Source organism: Acartia tonsa, chromosome 10, assembly GCF_053477335.1.
Source record: "Acartia tonsa isolate MP-2025a chromosome 10, ASM5347733v1, whole genome shotgun sequence".
Classification (NCBI taxonomy): Eukaryota; Metazoa; Arthropoda; class Copepoda; order Calanoida; family Acartiidae; genus Acartia; species Acartia tonsa.
The window spans coordinates 34019596-34037724 of NC_137269.1; the positions used below are offsets into that span (position 1 = coordinate 34019596).

Consider the following 18129-nt stretch of genomic DNA (forward strand, 5'->3'; position numbering starts at 1 on the left):
CTTAATTCTTCTAATTCTTTTGTCTGATATAATAACAACACAAAATACGTCATTTTCTTTGATGGACACATGTCATACTCAAGTATAGAGTAGCTTCCCCACTAAAAAAAATTCAGAAACGTGGGCTTGTGTTTAAAACATATGTATATAAAATTTCTTATCTAAAGAATTAATTATAAAACAAATTTTATTTTTATTTACCTTTATAAAAAAGTATAGGGAAATAAAAAGATAAGTTGGTAAAATAAACAAAAAGGTCTAAATATTCTTTTTTTAAATAGTATGTAGATTTATTTATATTTTGTTATGGTTGAAAATAAGCAAAAATTAGAAGGCTGCAGCTTACTGACAGCCATAAGTTGTGCACAAAAAGCTTCTATTTGGCTACTGTTAGACAAAACCAAGGGAAAAGAGGCCAACTGCAGAACATTACAAAAAAAGATGCTTGCAGCTGAATCTTTAAAAATGGGCTGTGTCTGCTAATCCCTGATAAATAAGTGACGTTTATGTTTAGAAAATAAACTTAAAATATTTAGTTGGTGATAAAAATGGTAATGCGAAGCTTACTCGTTCTTTACTCTGGATTTTTTGTCTCAATATGCAGGAATTTAATTTATTTTATGCTCTAAAATTATTGAAAAAAGCAAGGAAATTATATTTTTTCATAATCACTAGGCCCAGGCATTCTTCTAAATTTTACCTTACATAGCAGCAGTAGAAAAAGTTTTAACAGCTTTATGTCTGAAGCGGCTTGGGCCGAGATTAAAATATACTTTCCTTCCAACAAGTGTAAATTAAATTTTAAAAAAGAGAATCTGTCCGTTTAGAATTTAGAATGAGATACTCCAGTAAGGCTTCGAAACCGTTCAATATAACACAGCAGTCTGTTCTTTTTGTACTTTTTAGCAAACGACAAATTTTAAACAATAAAAAATAGTTTATTTAGGCGATATAATTTAATTTCATATATTCAGTCTTTCATATTTGTGTTCTCTATTAATTGTGGACAGTATCATCCTTGTTATTTTACAAGCATTGCTTTTCTTAATTAAAGAAATTTTTGTTACTGTTTTCCACATTGAAAGTTATAGAACTGTTTAGTTGAATTAAAAGAAATACTTATCATTCTGTAGGCTTTAGAATATAAAAGATGTTTCAACCCTTTTTTAGAAAGCAGGGATAAGTAAATGATAGACATTGGTAAGATATGTATAAATAAAAGTGAACCAATTCAATAGTTTCAAAGTCCGCCCATAAGGTGGAATGGTAAGAATATAAGAAGGAACTTTCTCCCAGTATAAGACAATGGACGGTAAATTGATAAACAAAATTTCCCCTTCTGCAGATTCACATTGTTGTTGAAATGTTTGAACAGTGTTGGTTTAAACCTGCAAATCAAGATTTAAATAAAAGCACTTTAAGTTTTTTAGCCATATAATCTTTAGCTCAACTAAACATCAGATTTTGCTTCGTTTACTTTACCCTACAGCCTCTGTTGGGCTTGTTGATTATATATTTTGTTTATTGTTCCCTTGGGAGTGCTTCTTATTACAGGCCAGTATAATACAGCTACCTAGAGGGTATAACTCCTTGGGAGTACTTCTTATTACAGGCCAGTACAATACAGCTACCTAGAGGGGGATCAGTAGTATTTGACATAATATCATTTGACATAAATTCATTTCACATAAAACATTTGACATAAAATCACTTCACATAAAGGTACATTTGACATAAAAACATTTGCCATAAAGGTACATTTGCCATAAAGGTACATTTGCCATAAAGGTACACTTCACATAAAAACGTTTCATATAAAGATACATTTGACATAAAGGTACATATGATATAAAGGTACATTTGACATAAAGGTATGTTTGACATAAAGGTACACTTGGCATAAAGGTACATTTGACATAAAGGTACACTTGGCATAAAACATTTCACATAAAGATACGTTTCAAAGTGTACCTGAGGTAGTCATTTTTTTCCCCGAGCATGGCAACCGGTGAACAGAATCTCAGTTCTGCACCACAAGCCTCGCACGACTGATGTTCCCATGTCTATACAGTCATATTTATATCAAAATAATTTTAGAAGATTTTTGAGGTTTTTTTTTTGAAGATTTTCCCCAAGGTAATTTTGCTTTCTTTTAATAATAAATAAAAATTTCTAAAATCTTCAAAAAAAAACTTCAAAAATCTTCTAAAAATATTTTCATATAAATATGACTGTATAGACATGGGAACTTCAGTCGTGCAAGGCTTGTGGTGCAGAACTGAGATTCTGTTTACCGGTTGCCATGCTCGAGGAAAAAAAATAATACTAGGAAATAAATGAGATACCGGGGAAAAAAATGACTACCTCAGGGAGAAAAAAAGAATATTTACATCCACTATTTAAGTGGTTATTTATATGGGAATGTACCTTTATGTCAAGTGTACCTTTATGTGAGATGTACCTTTATGTCAAGTGTACCTTTATGTGAGATGTACCTTTATGTCAAATTTACCTTTATGTCAAGTGTACCTTTATGTACCTTTATGTCAAGTGTACCTTTATGTGAAATGTACCTTTATGTCAAGTGTACCTTTATGTGTAATGTACCTTTATGCCAAATGTACCTTTATGTGAAATGAGTTTATGTAAAACGTTTTTATGTCAAATGTACCTTTATGTCAAATGAGTTTATGTCAAATGATACTTTATGTGAAACGTTTTATGTGAAATGAATTTATGTGAAGTGATTTTATGTCAAATATTACTGATCCCCTAGATGGGTATAACTCATTAGGAGTACCTCTTATTACAGGCCAGTACAATACAGCTACTTAGAGTGGTAAAAATACTTGGGAGTACTTCTTATTACAGGCCAGTACAATACAGCTACCTAGAGGAGTATAACTACTTCACAGTACTTCTTATTACAGGCCAGTACAATTATACAGCTATCTAGAGGGGCATGTCTTCTTGGGAGTGCTTATTATTACAGGCCAGTACAATACAGCTACCTAGAGGGGTATAACTCCTTCGGAGTACCTCTTGTTACAGGCCAGTAAAATACAGCTATCTAGATATTATAACTTCTTGAGAGTATTTCTTATTACAGGCTAGTACAATTCAGCTACTTCAGTTTACTTTTTATTGCTGGCAACTGTTAATTAAGAAAGAAGATTAACGTCTCTAGTATGACATATATTGGTAAAAACTTAAACCTAACACCACACTGAAAGTAAAAGGACACACGCCAATGCCGCGGGTACATAGGTTTTTTAACCCCTTTACAATGACTCTACTGTTATTAATTATTATTCATCTAGCGTACAAACGGGCCTATCCGAAACTGTTACACAGTCAAATGGAAATAGGAACAAAATTTTAAAACTTTACCTTTTATTTATTGAAACATGGTTTGGGGTGGGCTAGATAAAACTTAGATAAATATATGCATGTTGCTTTTATAATTATGGACAAAGTTTTGCGTGCTTGGTTTTGTCTTTCAACATAATTAAATATTTTTAAAAATATTCTTATTACCCAACCTCTAAGAATTACTTTATTCTGTCCAATACTATTCATTTAAGAACGATTCAAGACTATTTTTAATAATTGTCATCTATCGCATCGTATTATAGATAACTTTCCGCAATTAATAAAATAAAATATAATGAACTATATATTTTGAGCATTGTCTGTAATATGATGCTATACATGATTTTTCAGTATGACTGAGAACTGATATTGATAGGTTTAGAAGCCATACTGGAATAGCTATTTCTTGTATCGTATTATAAACAGCTTTCCGCGGATATAAAATGTACAATTATCTAATGGTTGTACATTTTTGTATTCGTAGGAAACTGAATATAATACGATGGTAGACATATTTTTTTTTCGTATTGATTAGAACCGGTTCTAATCGACATGATATTAATTGGTTTTGAATAGATATATACAAGAAAAGACATTAGAAACCCTTTATTTTACTTTAGTGCTTTTAATACTCTCATTAAATTTTAAGTTGACATGGGTTATCCCTAACCAAAACAATAGTGCATTCCGTTGAGGATAGGGGTGTAGCCATTAGATGGAAATTTATAAATTAAAACATGCTGATTGAATATAAAGATGGAAAAAAACAAAATAAAGTTTTAAATTCTACATTAGGGCCAGTAACATATATAAGTTTTATGAAAAGAAAAAAAACTAGAAAACAACAAAGAACAGAAAACTGTAATTTAAATTTCTTGAGGGAGGGAGGATTTGCATCCTCCTTTTTAGTTTTTGCTTAAAACCACAAAATAGCCAGTAGCTTTTTTTTACTTTACAGTAGAGCCCAATCGATTCAGCGGTTACTGAGATCATTAGCAGGCCGGACAGACAGACGAACAGACGATAGGTTATTGTAATTAAAACGTTGTTATCCTCATATTGCTGCGCTTCTTATGAACACAATTATCCAGGTTATAAAAGAATTAAACATTTAAAGAAACCAAATCTAAATCTTTGATTTTGGACAACTTTATGAAAACAGTTTTCTCAGAACTTGGTAAACTTTTGTTAAATGTCTATTTCCAGTATTTTGCATTAATAAAATTCTCAAGATTGCCTTGCAGGGAACAGGGGATAAGTGAATGAAAAAGAATTTAAAGACTATTATGTACCTTAATAGCAAAGCTTTTTTACAGCCTATTGAAAAATTTAGTAAAGTTTCTCTGTTCTCAGATCTCAATAACCACTAGACCGATTGAGTTCTTCTTTAAAAGTAATCTTCACATAATTCCTAGGATGGGTTTAAGCTATTTATTTAAATAAACTTACCTCCTGTTAAGGACTAGCGCCTAAGACCCTAGCTTCTAAGGGTTCTGAAAAGGGATCTCCTTGAGGTAATAATCTTGGGAGTTAAAATTTACTGGACCTCCTTATGGTAAAAACCTTGGAAGTTAAAGTTTACTTATTCTTATATTAAAGTTTTACTCTTCTCATATATGTACCCGCTTTTTATATAAAAAGAGCCACATTACCAGATCATATAATTTGGCGTACAGTACAAAACTGCTAATTTGAAGAAAAAAATAGCCACAAAAGTTACAATTCGTAAACCTTTATGTAGCAGCTTCTATGTGCTAAAAATGAAGTGATGAATTGCTAATGAGTTTTTTTTATTAGAATAGGTTAGTCGTTTTAAAGCTTTTAGGTTCGGTCTTTAGTAATTTCCTAATAATTCAGATAGCTTTAATCCAAAAATTTTAGGATAAAAAATGCCATTAAATAAAGATAATTTTCAAAACCTCTCTTTTTTTCATACATTTTTTTCAATTATGTAAAATGCATCATTTAAAATATGTTCACTTTCAAGTCTAAATTCTGAAAAAGTATTTTAAATTGCTTTGCCTTTCAGACAAAGCCCAAATTGTGTTAAAACTTTGTAAAAAAAAATATCCATGTGACGTCATAAACATGAAGGACTATACATCACTTTTTAGGGGTTTCCTTTCTTACTTCTCCTCTCATCTACCTTATTTTATTACGACACATGGATCAGCTTTGACACAATTTTAAAACAATTTTGGCTTTGTCTGCCTTTCACTCTGACATAAATCTAAAATAAAAAAAGGAGATTTCCAACATAAATGTTGTTTTGATAGAAAACCCTTAATGTGTATTTTTTCCAGATTTATTGAGTCTTTCTTGGAAGATTTTATTGCCATTTGTCTGTCTAAATGATACAGTATATTCCCATCAACTCAGCAAAATTGGCTAAATATTCTATTTTGGAGTAGAGCTACTATATAATTCTGATTTGTCTTTATGGTAATACACAAGTCATTTATTTCCAAAGATATTCAGGCTTAGTGCAAATTACATTTGTAACTAATTTTTTTGTTTGACTTTTAATGTTGAATTAATCATAAACATAATTGTCCTTGTTAAAAAAAAAAAATATAACCAAATAGTTTAGCAATGAAAAAAAAGGAAAGAATGATGTATAGCTTTAGATTTTTCAAATCTAAGATATTTAGAATCCCTCAATACTTGAAGAGGATATTATGAATTTTAAAATGATGGCTAACTATTCCTAGTTATAGTTCTTTGGACCCCTGCTGAACCTAACCTTACCATGGAGACTAAAAAAATATCATACTTGAAAGTGCCAAGACAATTGTCAAAAAATTTATATACATCCCAAATGATGATACACAGAAATGCCACTTCTGTAAATTACAATCAGTGGTTGAAACGTTTGGACACTTGTTTAAAAAAGCAAGTAAACAACCAAAATTCAATAAAATTTCCTAAGGTTGTTGAGCCAACGAGTAAGAAACATTTATCAAAACACTTTGTGGACTAGTGTAACAAACAGCCCGTTGTCCCCTCCCTCCCGGCATAAAAGCTCTGTCATCACTTAAATACCCCCACAAACATGCCATTCCTTGGAATACAAGTTTGAAAACTGTGAAAAAAATGGATTGCAGAACCAACCATTTACCACCAAATGTCTTTTTTTCATTCGTCATAGGGGTTTTCCAGGAAGGGGTTCGCCTGTATATTTGTGAGCCAAAATGTTGACAGTATTGTTACAACACTTTTCTATCAAAATATACCAACGGAGATGATAAACAAAATCGTTTGCGAAACAATAAATTTATATTGAGGAAATGATGAAAATAGAAAATAATTTTACTTTATTTTTTTATAATTCTTATAATATATTTCCTATTTAACATATTCATGTTTTAAAGAAATTTTAATTTTTTTTCTGCTTAGCCCCTGCGAGGGGCTCTTACCTGTGGTGCCCTAATCTGATATAATCTGACTTAAAGTTAATAAAAAACAATGAAAAATTTCCCAATATTTAAAATTTATCTTCTTCTCAAAAGCATAAGGCATCTTGAGGGAAGAAGTCTAATTTTCAAATAAGAATATTTCAAATATATGTTTCTTAGAGATATTTTGCTTCTCCGACTACAACCTTCCTACGTAGTTTTATAGACATTTGAATAAAAGTAATAGAAGTATTTTTCTTGTTTCATATGTTTTAATCACGCAACCTTCATCAATTACATACATTAATAGAATTTAATATCCTTAAAAAATATGTTTATTGTACCATTTTTTTAGATCTTGATTTATATTAGAAAATTTTATAAAAGTCCCTGGCAGCTTTAATCTATTCTAAAGGATGGTTTTTAACCCTAGCGTAAAAATTGACCCCTATAAAAAAAGTCTGTCAAACCCTCTACCTCCATAATAAATAAATCTTGCCCCTCTTTAGTGTACCTCAACTAGTTTCTTATAAAATAAGTAGCGGCTTCGCCCCTAGCCTCTAGAGGCTTTGCCCCAAGAGGTTTTAAAAAAAGAACCCGATCGGTTCAGCCGTTAGCGAGATCCTTCGCTACAAACTAACAGACAGACAGACAGACAAACAAACAGACAGACATCGTTCTACTTTGTATTCTAGATTATAAAATGAGTTATGAAATGGCTTAACTCATATTCAAGTATGCATAACCCATAAACCTAATATCACATAGAAATCAGGGAAACGGGGATATGATAATGGACAGTAAATGTATTAACCCCACATACGTTTGTGTACAATTCTGTACTGTATAGCATATATAATTATGAAGAAAATAAATGTGTGTTGACTATTTCTATTTTTAATCTTTATCACCCTGTAAAGAAATAGAGTAAATGAGAAGAATATATACTCATGTATGTATAATATCTTCAAATGTAAACAGGGATATATAATAAACGAAATAATAATCTTCTATCCAGATGTTCACTATTCAATGCCATTCTAACCTGACCAATAGTTATTAACAAAAAAACAAAAACACTACCAGTACACCAACATTTAAAAAAAATATTTTGAAAAATAGGATAAGGGGAGTTTATGTGATCAACAAGGCACTTTAAGTGAAAAATTAAATTTTAATTATTCATTAAAACATCTTCATTTATTTACCTATAATGCTATAGATATTCAGATAAATGTATTTTGAAAACTTATATATAGTAACTTTTTGACAATTAAAATATAAAGTTTTTCCAATGGTTGCAATTTTAAAATCCAGGCTATTTAATAAGCATGTTTTCGTTTCTTCTTTGTTTACTGTATAAGCATGGTTTTTGTCTCTTCTTTGTTGAGATTCGCTGATATGGATATTATGATTCCTGTTCATGTCAATTTAAATCTATGTAATATGCATTAGATGTAACATTAAAGGTCGTTTATGATATCATATTCAATGTTATAAGAGTATAAAATCAGGAATAAAGTTATAGGACTAGGTTCATTTGTATCAACAAAGCAATTCTATAATTTCAAATGATCGTCTGTCATAATAGCTGTATTCTAAAAGTTTGTGGGGCTGTAATTAAAAGTAGACAGTTGATTTCTTTTGTGAAGATTTATTTTAATGTTTTTTGAACTTGTAGCGCTTTCTAGAAGTTCTTAACTGTTAGAGGAATCATCAAGCCAAGTTTGAAATTGATAGGATACTTTAACATGCCTAAATTAGCGATAAAAGCTATCCTTTATGAACGGTCTTACGGACGGACCCTATAGAATGGCAGAGAAACAAGTGTGATTAAATTAGCAACACCACAAAAGTTGACAGGGCAAATCGAGTGCGGCTATGAAAAAGCATTCACATTTATTTTGTTTTCTTTTGCAGTTGCAAAAAATAAATTTGGTATATTTTATCAATATGTTCATACAACTAGCATAAATATTTTAGTAGCAAAGCTACTTTGTAAGTCTTAGTTTTCTCAGTGCCATATCTCTGAATATTTTTGCATTTCTTTTTCCCATTTCTCAAATAACAAATACACATACTTATAGCTACTTAAATTAAGTGTAGTTAGTTCTGTTTACGAAATCTTTCAATTCAGACAGAAATTCAGACATTAAACCCCATTATCTTTAAGGATTTCAAGCTTTCTCTCCTATTTACGAATAGATGTATAACTTTATATATATTTGTTCATCTGTATAAAATATATATTAATTTTCCAACTTGATAAGCAATTTTTAGTTAAAATAAAGCAAACGTTTTTGTATAAATACAATTGATCCATGCAAGGTGTAAACCACACTTATATACAAAATTTCCAGTTAGATACATAAGTGGTTCATAGTAAATTGTATTTGAGTAATGGTAAACTTAGAGTGTAACTTAAAACATTCTGTATATGCCTATAGGTTATATTTGCAAAGTGTATTGAGAGAGCTGCGAGGAAATGTCTTGATATAAAACACATGTAACAGAAATATTACTTAGAATATTTAGGACCTTTTGACGAAGTTATTTATTCAAAGGGTCAGTTTCTATAGTTATTAGTCTGAATATAATTTTGAACAGGAAAAAGTTATGAATCTTATACTTTTGTTTCTGTTAAAATCATTACATATTTAAAAACTCCAATATATAAAACAGAAAAAAAGTATGCACTACACTTTTAAGAGAAGCCTTATATTTGACTGAAGATTAGGTGTAGGTATAACTCCTACAATCCTGCACTATACTATTGATATTATTATTATTATTAAGATTATTAACATGAGCATAAAATATATTAATTACTGAATAGTGGTGGGTTCAAGCTGCAGGAGTTCCCAGAGATAGTGGCCAATATTGGTCCAATGGGTCAACTCAAGGGTGTCATCAAGAAAGCTTGGGAGTATGATCTGGCTCCTCACAGAGGCAGAGATATCTACATGTTCAGGTATAGATTAGTTTAAACGTTCAAAGCATATTAAATAAAGGAAGGTGGGGAGGGTTAGTGTTTCAATTGGTTTTACTTAATTAGTAATTCTTTTAATATTTAGAGATATTCCGTATGCTGAAAACTCAATTGCTGGTCAAAATAGATTCAAGCTATCAGAGGTACGTACTACACCATATAGTCAGCCTGGAGGTGAACCTTTTGATGCTACCAAAACAGGACCATTGTGTCAGCAGGGAACTCTCACAAATTACACTCAAATATTTGACTCAACTCTGGAAGATTTCCTGTTATCTGCTCTACCTGGTGAAGTTGAGGGATTTGTACCACATTTGATCATATCTGCCTTGCTGCGTACTATTGAGATCCTTGTTGAGGTACCCACTGGAACACTAAGCCCTGATAAGAAGGTCAAAGATATTGCACATGATTTTCTTGACATTGATTTCAGTGTAGCTGAAGAGTGCCTTCACCTGGCTGTTTCTACTCCCATGGTACCAACTGGTGCTGCAAACCCTAAGCTACCTGTAATGTTTTACATTCATGGTGGAGGATTCTCATCAGGTTTTCAGATCAAGATGGGCCCTGAGCGTCTTATGGCATATGGTGATGTTGTCTTAGTTGCTATCAACTATAGACTTAATGCTCTTGGTTTTCTCTGCATGGACAGTGATGAAGCACCTGGTAATATGGGAATGTTAGATATGGTAACTGCTCTGAAATGGGTTCACAACAACATTCAATATTTTGGAGGAGATCCAACTCAGATAACAATCTTTGGTGAATCAGCTGGAAGTGCAACAATTGGTCATCTTATGTTGTCTGACAGCACTGATGGTCTATTTGCAAGAGGAATAGGATCATCTGGCTCACCATTAGCATCATGGGCTTTTGATCATCACCCAGAGAAAAGCAGTAAAGAGGTTGCCAGGTTGGCTGGTTGTGATCAGGAAAACCCTGATGATGCTGTAGCTTGTCTTAGAAATCTTGATGCTTCTGAAATATCACATGCTCATGGTCAATATGCTTCTAATGAAAGATTAGAAGCAAGGCTAGGTTTTGGTGCAAGCAGTCCTTGTGCTCAAACAAAAGGAACACAAAAGTTTTATGAGAAGGGTCAGACCCCACACAGTATTCTTTTTTCTGGAAACTACTCATCAGTGCCTATCTTCTTTGGAGCTAATAAGAAGGAAGGTTCATATGTATACACTGTTCTATATAATGAATACTTTACTCCTAATGGACTAGAAGAAGATGAAGATTTTCTGAAGTATGAAACAGTTGCCAAGCTGATGGATGCTATGGAAGTCACTCAATATTATGGTTTTAAGGAAACTGTTGTCAATGACTACTTTGATCCAGGACAGATAGGTGATATTTATGCAATGATTCCTGGCCTTCAAGATTTACTTAGTGTCTTCTTTTTCAAAGCTAATGCATATGAAATGGTTATCCAAAACTCAAAGCACTCCCCCTCATTCTGGTATGCATTTGACTATTCTAATACACCCAAATCTTTGTTCCATCTTCAGTATATGAATCCCAGGGACAAAGCCTTTTTGAGTCATCCAGGTACATCACATGGGGATGAATCCATGTTCCTATTTGATGTTGAAATACCTCTTGTCTGGTGCAATGTTCTTGACATAGCACTTGATGCTCTTGAATGCCTTTCTCACCTTGATGCTGTATTCTGTCTGACACTACCTGATGGTGCTTTTAGAACTAAATGGCATGACTGCCTAACTGGTGAATTGAATGTAGAAGAATCATTTGTTGCTTCCAATATTGCACAGCTCTGGACCAACTTTGCCATAACTGGGGAGCCTGGTTTAGGTCTGAAAGCTTGGGACAAAAAGGATCCTTCATATGTGAAAATTGATAACATAGTTCAATTGAAGAAAGACTACACCAGAGAATATCATATTGCTTTAGAAGAATTCAGAGATGGACAGATACCTTAGATTTTTTTATTAAAACCAAATATATATTTACAATGGTTTGTGAATTCATTGTAACCATTTATTTAATATAGTTTGTGATTATATAACACAGTTTTAAGATCACAGCTACTCTATATCTAAAGATTTCCAAATTCAAAACATATACCTTTGTCACAAGTCACTAAAAATGGGATGTAAATAATTTACTTTGATATCTATTATTGTAAACGACAGTATATTGTTGCACAGTAATATTACTTACTAGTCCCTATACCGGACCAGTAGTTTTTGTGGAACAGGACAATTTTAACCCTTAACACAAACCTTTTTTTGCTGTGAAACCTTGTTCTTACATAAGTTGTGTTTCTATTAAACAATTTGAAAAAAAGAAAATTGTTAAAAAACATTTTCTAAATTTATTGGATTGTAGAGAACATGTGTGATCAAATAGGAAAAGTAATTTTCACCATGTGTAATTTATCTTTCTACAAAACAGGAACATTTAAACATTTATCTTTATTTGAAACAAGTGAGTATTATGTTAAAATGGATGTAGAATTTAAGTGGATATTATGACAGGAGAGAAATAGCTTGCTAACATGGAACTTATTTCTTGGAAGGGTAGAGAATAGGGGAATTGTTCATACATAGGCTATGCAGAAGCTGCGCTACCATGAGCTATATGTACTATTGTAAGTTTCTTCACAATTAGATTTGAAATTTAAATGAAATATCTATTGTTTTATTAATCTTAAATTTGTTTAATATTATGTTACTTGATATATTTAAAAACAAAACTTTGTTACGCTAATATACGCCATTCTTCTAAACACTTCCTTTAATCGTAAATTTAGGCATATATAAAAGTCTTTTAATGTACAAAAATATTATGTTAATCAATAAAAAAAATAATTATCATTTAAGAAGTGAAGCTACTCTAACATCATTGTCTGGAGAACTGTACAATATTTGATATTATATTTTTTACCTATTTTATTTCTCATAATTTTCATTATTGCCAAAATTTTGGCATTATCAAGTTTCAGTTGTGTGGATGTAAATATCCTTGTTAATAGAGTAGTCATTGTTTAGATAGATAAATGGATAACTATAAATTGGTTATGATTGTGTAAATTTATCTATTTAGTCTTTGTTATATCAATTAGATAAAAATGGTAAAATCCTTAGAACTAATATGTAGCTGACACAAAACGCCCTACACCTTTTTTTTAAAACAAAACCCAGACCTGTAAAAAACTGCCATGAAATGAAAAATGCCATATATACATTCAGAAAAACAAAATAACTGCAAATTTGATCTTTTTTCTGCTTGCTATTAACAAATATACTGTCCTTAAATATATTTCAGCTTTGTTATAAGAACCCAGTAAAAGTGTCGAACTGATTATGACGGAAAAAAATAATTAGCCAATGAGAGGCCACTATTAATTTTACCATTGGTCAATAAAGGCCTCTCATTGGCTAATTTTTTTTACGTCATACGTCATAATCAGTCCGACATTATTACTGGGTTCTTGTTATAAATAATCTTCCATTTCAGTGAACATCAAGTATATAGTACTTTTTAAGTAGAGAAGATACTTTATAACTCTATTGGGCTGTATGCTTTTCTTGGCTGCTATTTGAAATATATTGCATTGTTTTTTTTTTAGTTCAGTATAATACTTACTTTGTCCTTCATTTCGTTGGTCATAAAACATATTATTTTTTATGCAGGTTTCGATATTTCATCTTCTCTGAATTGTTTGCTCTATAATTCATTTTTTGTCCCTCGCTTATCATGAATGTTGAGGTGTTTTCTTTCTTCATCAACATGTATTATAAACAAGGATGACAACATCCATAAAAGCGAAGCACTGAAATGGTAGGACCAACGGACATTAACACTTGTATAGTATCAGAACTGAATAATCAGAATATAAATGTATATGAGTCATAGCAAAATTGTAAGTAAATTTGTTGAAATACTGCTTGATACAGGATAATGTTTATGTTTACTTACATTTTTAGGACTGGATTATAGAGTTGCTTCATTTATAATATTGTATTTTGTTATCTCAGGATATCAGTTTACCTAAAATCAGATCAATCGGATAATTAGATCACATACAAATTTGTTTTTAAAAAAGTAAAAAAATCAACATATTTAAAATTGATGTACGGACACTCTGGTAATGATTATAGAGTTGCTACGCTTTCTAAATCGTACCTGACTACAACAGGAATCAAAATGCAAAGTTTAAAATCGATAGGACAATTCTAACATGCCTAAATTAACGAAAAAAGCTATCCGTCGCGGACGGACGGACGTACAGACCGACCCTAATTATAGAAAAGCTTCGCTTTTAAAAAATACCTGATATATTGTAATCTATTCATTAAACTACTTCTTTGGTATTTTCTTTTTAATTACAATATGATTAGTATTATATATTAGCAGAAGTTGGAAGAATTTCGTGTTTTTGTAAAATTGTGATTTGTATTTTTTATGAAGGATGGCAAGTTTCATAAATATCAAAGCTGAAAATCAGAGTAAGAGAAAAAAGATAGGTTGGCAGTGCTTTTTAATTTTATAATAATGAGACTATACATATTTTTAAAATTCTAAGCAAAATATATTTATAAATTTACAAGCATATTAGATCAGGAACTCTTATAAATGATTTAAAAATCTAAAAATCTAAACGTTCAAATTTTGTAAGATACTATAAGTTTTTCTCATCAAACTATTTTAATTTACCATTAATATCTCCTAAATTTCTGAATGTATTTCTGGTCTTTTTTGTTAATATAGATAAAAAACTTTTTCTATCCATGCCCTATTAGAACGACATATTTTTTAAGGTATTAAAAAAACTAAAATAAGTTCTTCAAAGAACCTAGAATTTTTTGGGACAGATAAATATGTTTAAAATGTATGCCCGGACTTTCTGTTAATGATTTAATGAGTTTCAATTGTACCTAATCACCAAAGTATGAAATGGATAGAACATCTTGTATATCGTTGAATTAACGATTAGGTTAACATGAGCACCGACCCTGAACTTAGAATAGTTATTCTTTGTTAACAAGGATGACATTATTCATAAAGGCCAACAAACAAACATAAACAATTTGGAGGTCCAAAACTTAAATTTGTATAACTTGATTATAGAGATATTTCACATATAACATTGTACTTTGTTGTCCTTTCTATATGAAGATATGATATATGAAGGATACTTATGGTAAGGATTACATATTTGCTACGCTTTCTAAATTATACCTAACTGTTGTATGAATCTTCATTAAAAGTTTGAAAGCTATATATACAATTATATTATGTCTAAATTAACGAAAAGAGCTAACCGTTACGAATGGATAGACATCTATAATACAAAGTAAAACGATGTCTGTCTGTCCGTCTGTCTGTCTGTCCCTTAAGATCTCGGTAACCACTGAACCGATCGGATTCTACTCTTCAGGGTATCTACCTATTGGTCCTGTGGTGGTTTTAAGCTATTTTCTTGGGGGGTGGGACACCCCCAACCCCCCCAAAAAAACAAAATACCCCTCCCCCCATTTTTTTTTTTTTTTTTTTTTTTTTTTTTTTTTAAGGAGATTTCCATTGTCCTTTACGATTTTCGCAAAACTTTATTTTTATCACAACCATTCCTTTCTATATTTGCTTGGTGTATGTATATGTAAAGGTATTATCTTGGAAAATTTTCAGGAGGGAGGGGACATTGGTACCTATAGTTTTATGATCATCTTTCTCCTGTTATCAAAACTTTGGGTACTTCCATTAGATTCTGATTGGTTGTTTCCAAAACTTTTCAATCAGTAATTTTGATCTTCAGAAGGAATAATTTTGATATCCATAACTGGGGATTTATATAAATTTATTGTCCATTGTCTTATCCTTTAGGATCCCTGGAAAATTTTACAAATATTTAGAGTCAGCAAAGTGATTGAAATTAGATTTAGGCGAAAGATGATGAAATTTTTCAAGGATAAAGAAATAAAAAAATACTATTTTCAAAATTGTAAAGAACAACTTTTTTTAACTTTTTCACACAGACCATGTAAGATTTTTAAAAATAAGTACGTCCAATATGAATGAAGCCAAATCACCGCAATGCATTTACAAAGATAACAGTAACAGGATGTCAGTTTGTCTTAGTGTCTGTTATGGTTCGCCTTTATAGTGAAGCTTTTTATGGGTGAAGTGAAGGTTTTGGATGAGGGTACTTTAACCCTTCTCAGAGAAATCACCCCCAAAAGAATAACCTCATTTCTTATAATATTTTGTTTACTTTTTCTTTTAGGAAATTATATAGGGTCGACTCTAACACCCTTAAAAGCGTCTAGAAGCGCAGCTAGAAAATAAAGAAATAGGAATTTGAAAATAGAATTGATTCTTAAAAAGTTTTATTGAAGGAGAAGAAAGCTTGATTGTAAATGTTTGTTTTGTAATTTAAGTTTTGCATTAATTCCTTTTTCCATGGTAAAAAGACAGAGAAGGAGATAGAAAGAGAAGGAGAGAGAGTAGAGAGAGAGAGAGAGAGAGAGAGAGAGAGAGAGAGAGAGAGTATATTCTTTTATATTTTATTGAATTTTATATTCTGTGTGTGTATTAGTCTTGTTCTACATTTTTAAAAGCATATCTACTCAATAACTAGAGTATGTCTTATTTTGTATATCCATTAGTAAGAAGCAGTTAATAGTGCCTACTAAAAATGATATCATACAATACAAATAACCAATGATAGGCCAATATACAGTGTAATTAAACATTGGTAAAATGTATATTGATCTCTTATTGGTCATTTGTATTGTATGACGTCATTTTCATTAGACACTATTTGCTGCTTCCATTTGTTAAAGTATACTTAACTAACTTATTGTAAAAATATCATAATTTCATTTTCTTGAATATGTTTTAATGTAGTAAACCAATTTTAATTCCGACAGTGCAATTTAATCATACCTCCTAGAAGTTTCATAGTAGAGAGAAAATCCCTAAAAAAAGAGATGAATTTAGATCTGTATCTTTATGACGTCACAACTGACATAAATTTTATCCTAATGTAAAAAAAGTTATTCTGTCTGTAATAGACGTCCAAGGGGGGGGGGGTTATGGGGCGATTACCCCCCTCCCCAAACGAATTTAGGTTGGCCTACCTATGCCTACATATGCCTAACTATGCCTAAATTACCCCCCTCCTTAAAAAAATTTTACCCCCCCCCAAAAAAAAAAAAGCTTGGACAATGGAGGGGCTGCTGTCTGTCTAGAAGTTTTTTTTCACAAGTATTTGTTTATTCTTTTTTAAAGGGTAGGGTAGGTAAAATCAAATTTAATTTGTTTGGGTGAAATCCCTCAATCCTAAATATTTCCTCTGTATGCAAAAGCATTTCATCTAATATAATTATAGAGTAGCTGCGCCACTTTAATGGCTTTGTAATGGTGTGCATCGGAAAAAAACGTTTTGATGCAAAATAGTACAAAACACAAGGGGAGTGATAGCGAACCAGAAAGAAACAGCAAGATATTAAAAGAAATAAAGGGAGGGGGGAGAGAAAGATATTATGCGCTTGTTTAATATTTTATCTTGAAATGATATTTAATAGCGGAGTAGTTCGGCGGAGTACAAGTTCCTTCACAGTAAAATGTTTTCAAATATTTTGGAATTTTGAAAGGCCCTTGATTTGAAATTGGTCTCCAATTTAGAAATTAAGTAACCCTTGAGCAAAATTATCCACAGAGTAGGTTTAAATTTGTCTGAATGTTCTTTTTAAAACTTTATTAATATATTACATACATTGTAATTTCTTAAAGGACGCGTCATATAGGTCTTTTATTATTATTTTTAAAAATTGGTAACAAGTTGTATGTTGTAGTTTTTTAGGGAGTTAGGGGACATTGGGCTGTTTCTTACGCTAGTCTCCAAAGTTTCAAAAAACATTTTCTTATATTTTGGCTCAACAACTTAACTTTTGGGAATTTTATTGAATTTTGATTTGTTAAAAGACCAAACGTTTCAACCACAAAATGTAATATACAGAAGGGGTAATTTTTTGTATTATCATTGGAGATGAACATCAATTTATCAGCCATTGTCTTATCCCATAAGATCTCATTTTTTTAGAGAGAAGATTCATCCTCTAACCTCCCCCAACCCTTCCCAAAAAAGGCATAAACATAACATAAAATAAAACTGCACAATTATTTCATTGTGGGAGGGGTTGGGGGGTTGGATGCACGCGCGTGTCTTTAAAAACAAAACCCAATTCTCTCTTTTTCTCCCCCCCCCCCTTTTCCTCTTTTTCAAAATGTTTCTTCCTCCTTTCTCTTTTTTTCTCCCTCTCCCGTATAATTTGAAGTAAACTTTAATATTTCTTCTTTATGGACCAAAACTTGGTCAAAAATTAAAAAAAGAGAAGGTTT

The 18129-nt window shown here is 31.2% G+C and overlaps 1 protein-coding gene across 1 annotated transcript; it reads left to right on the forward strand.

The window, feature by feature from the left end:
• The first annotated feature begins 507 nt into the window (after positions 1–507).
• Positions 508–11783, forward strand: LOC145329947 (cocaine esterase-like). Its single transcript, XM_080174431.1, has 3 exons — positions 508–602; positions 9602–9738; positions 9842–11783. The coding sequence occupies exons 1-3, from the start codon at positions 549–551 to the stop codon at positions 11700–11702; spliced, it is 2052 nt and encodes a 683-aa protein (XP_080030557.1). The 5' UTR covers positions 508–548; the 3' UTR covers positions 11703–11783.
• The last annotated feature ends 6346 nt before the right edge of the window (positions 11784–18129 follow it).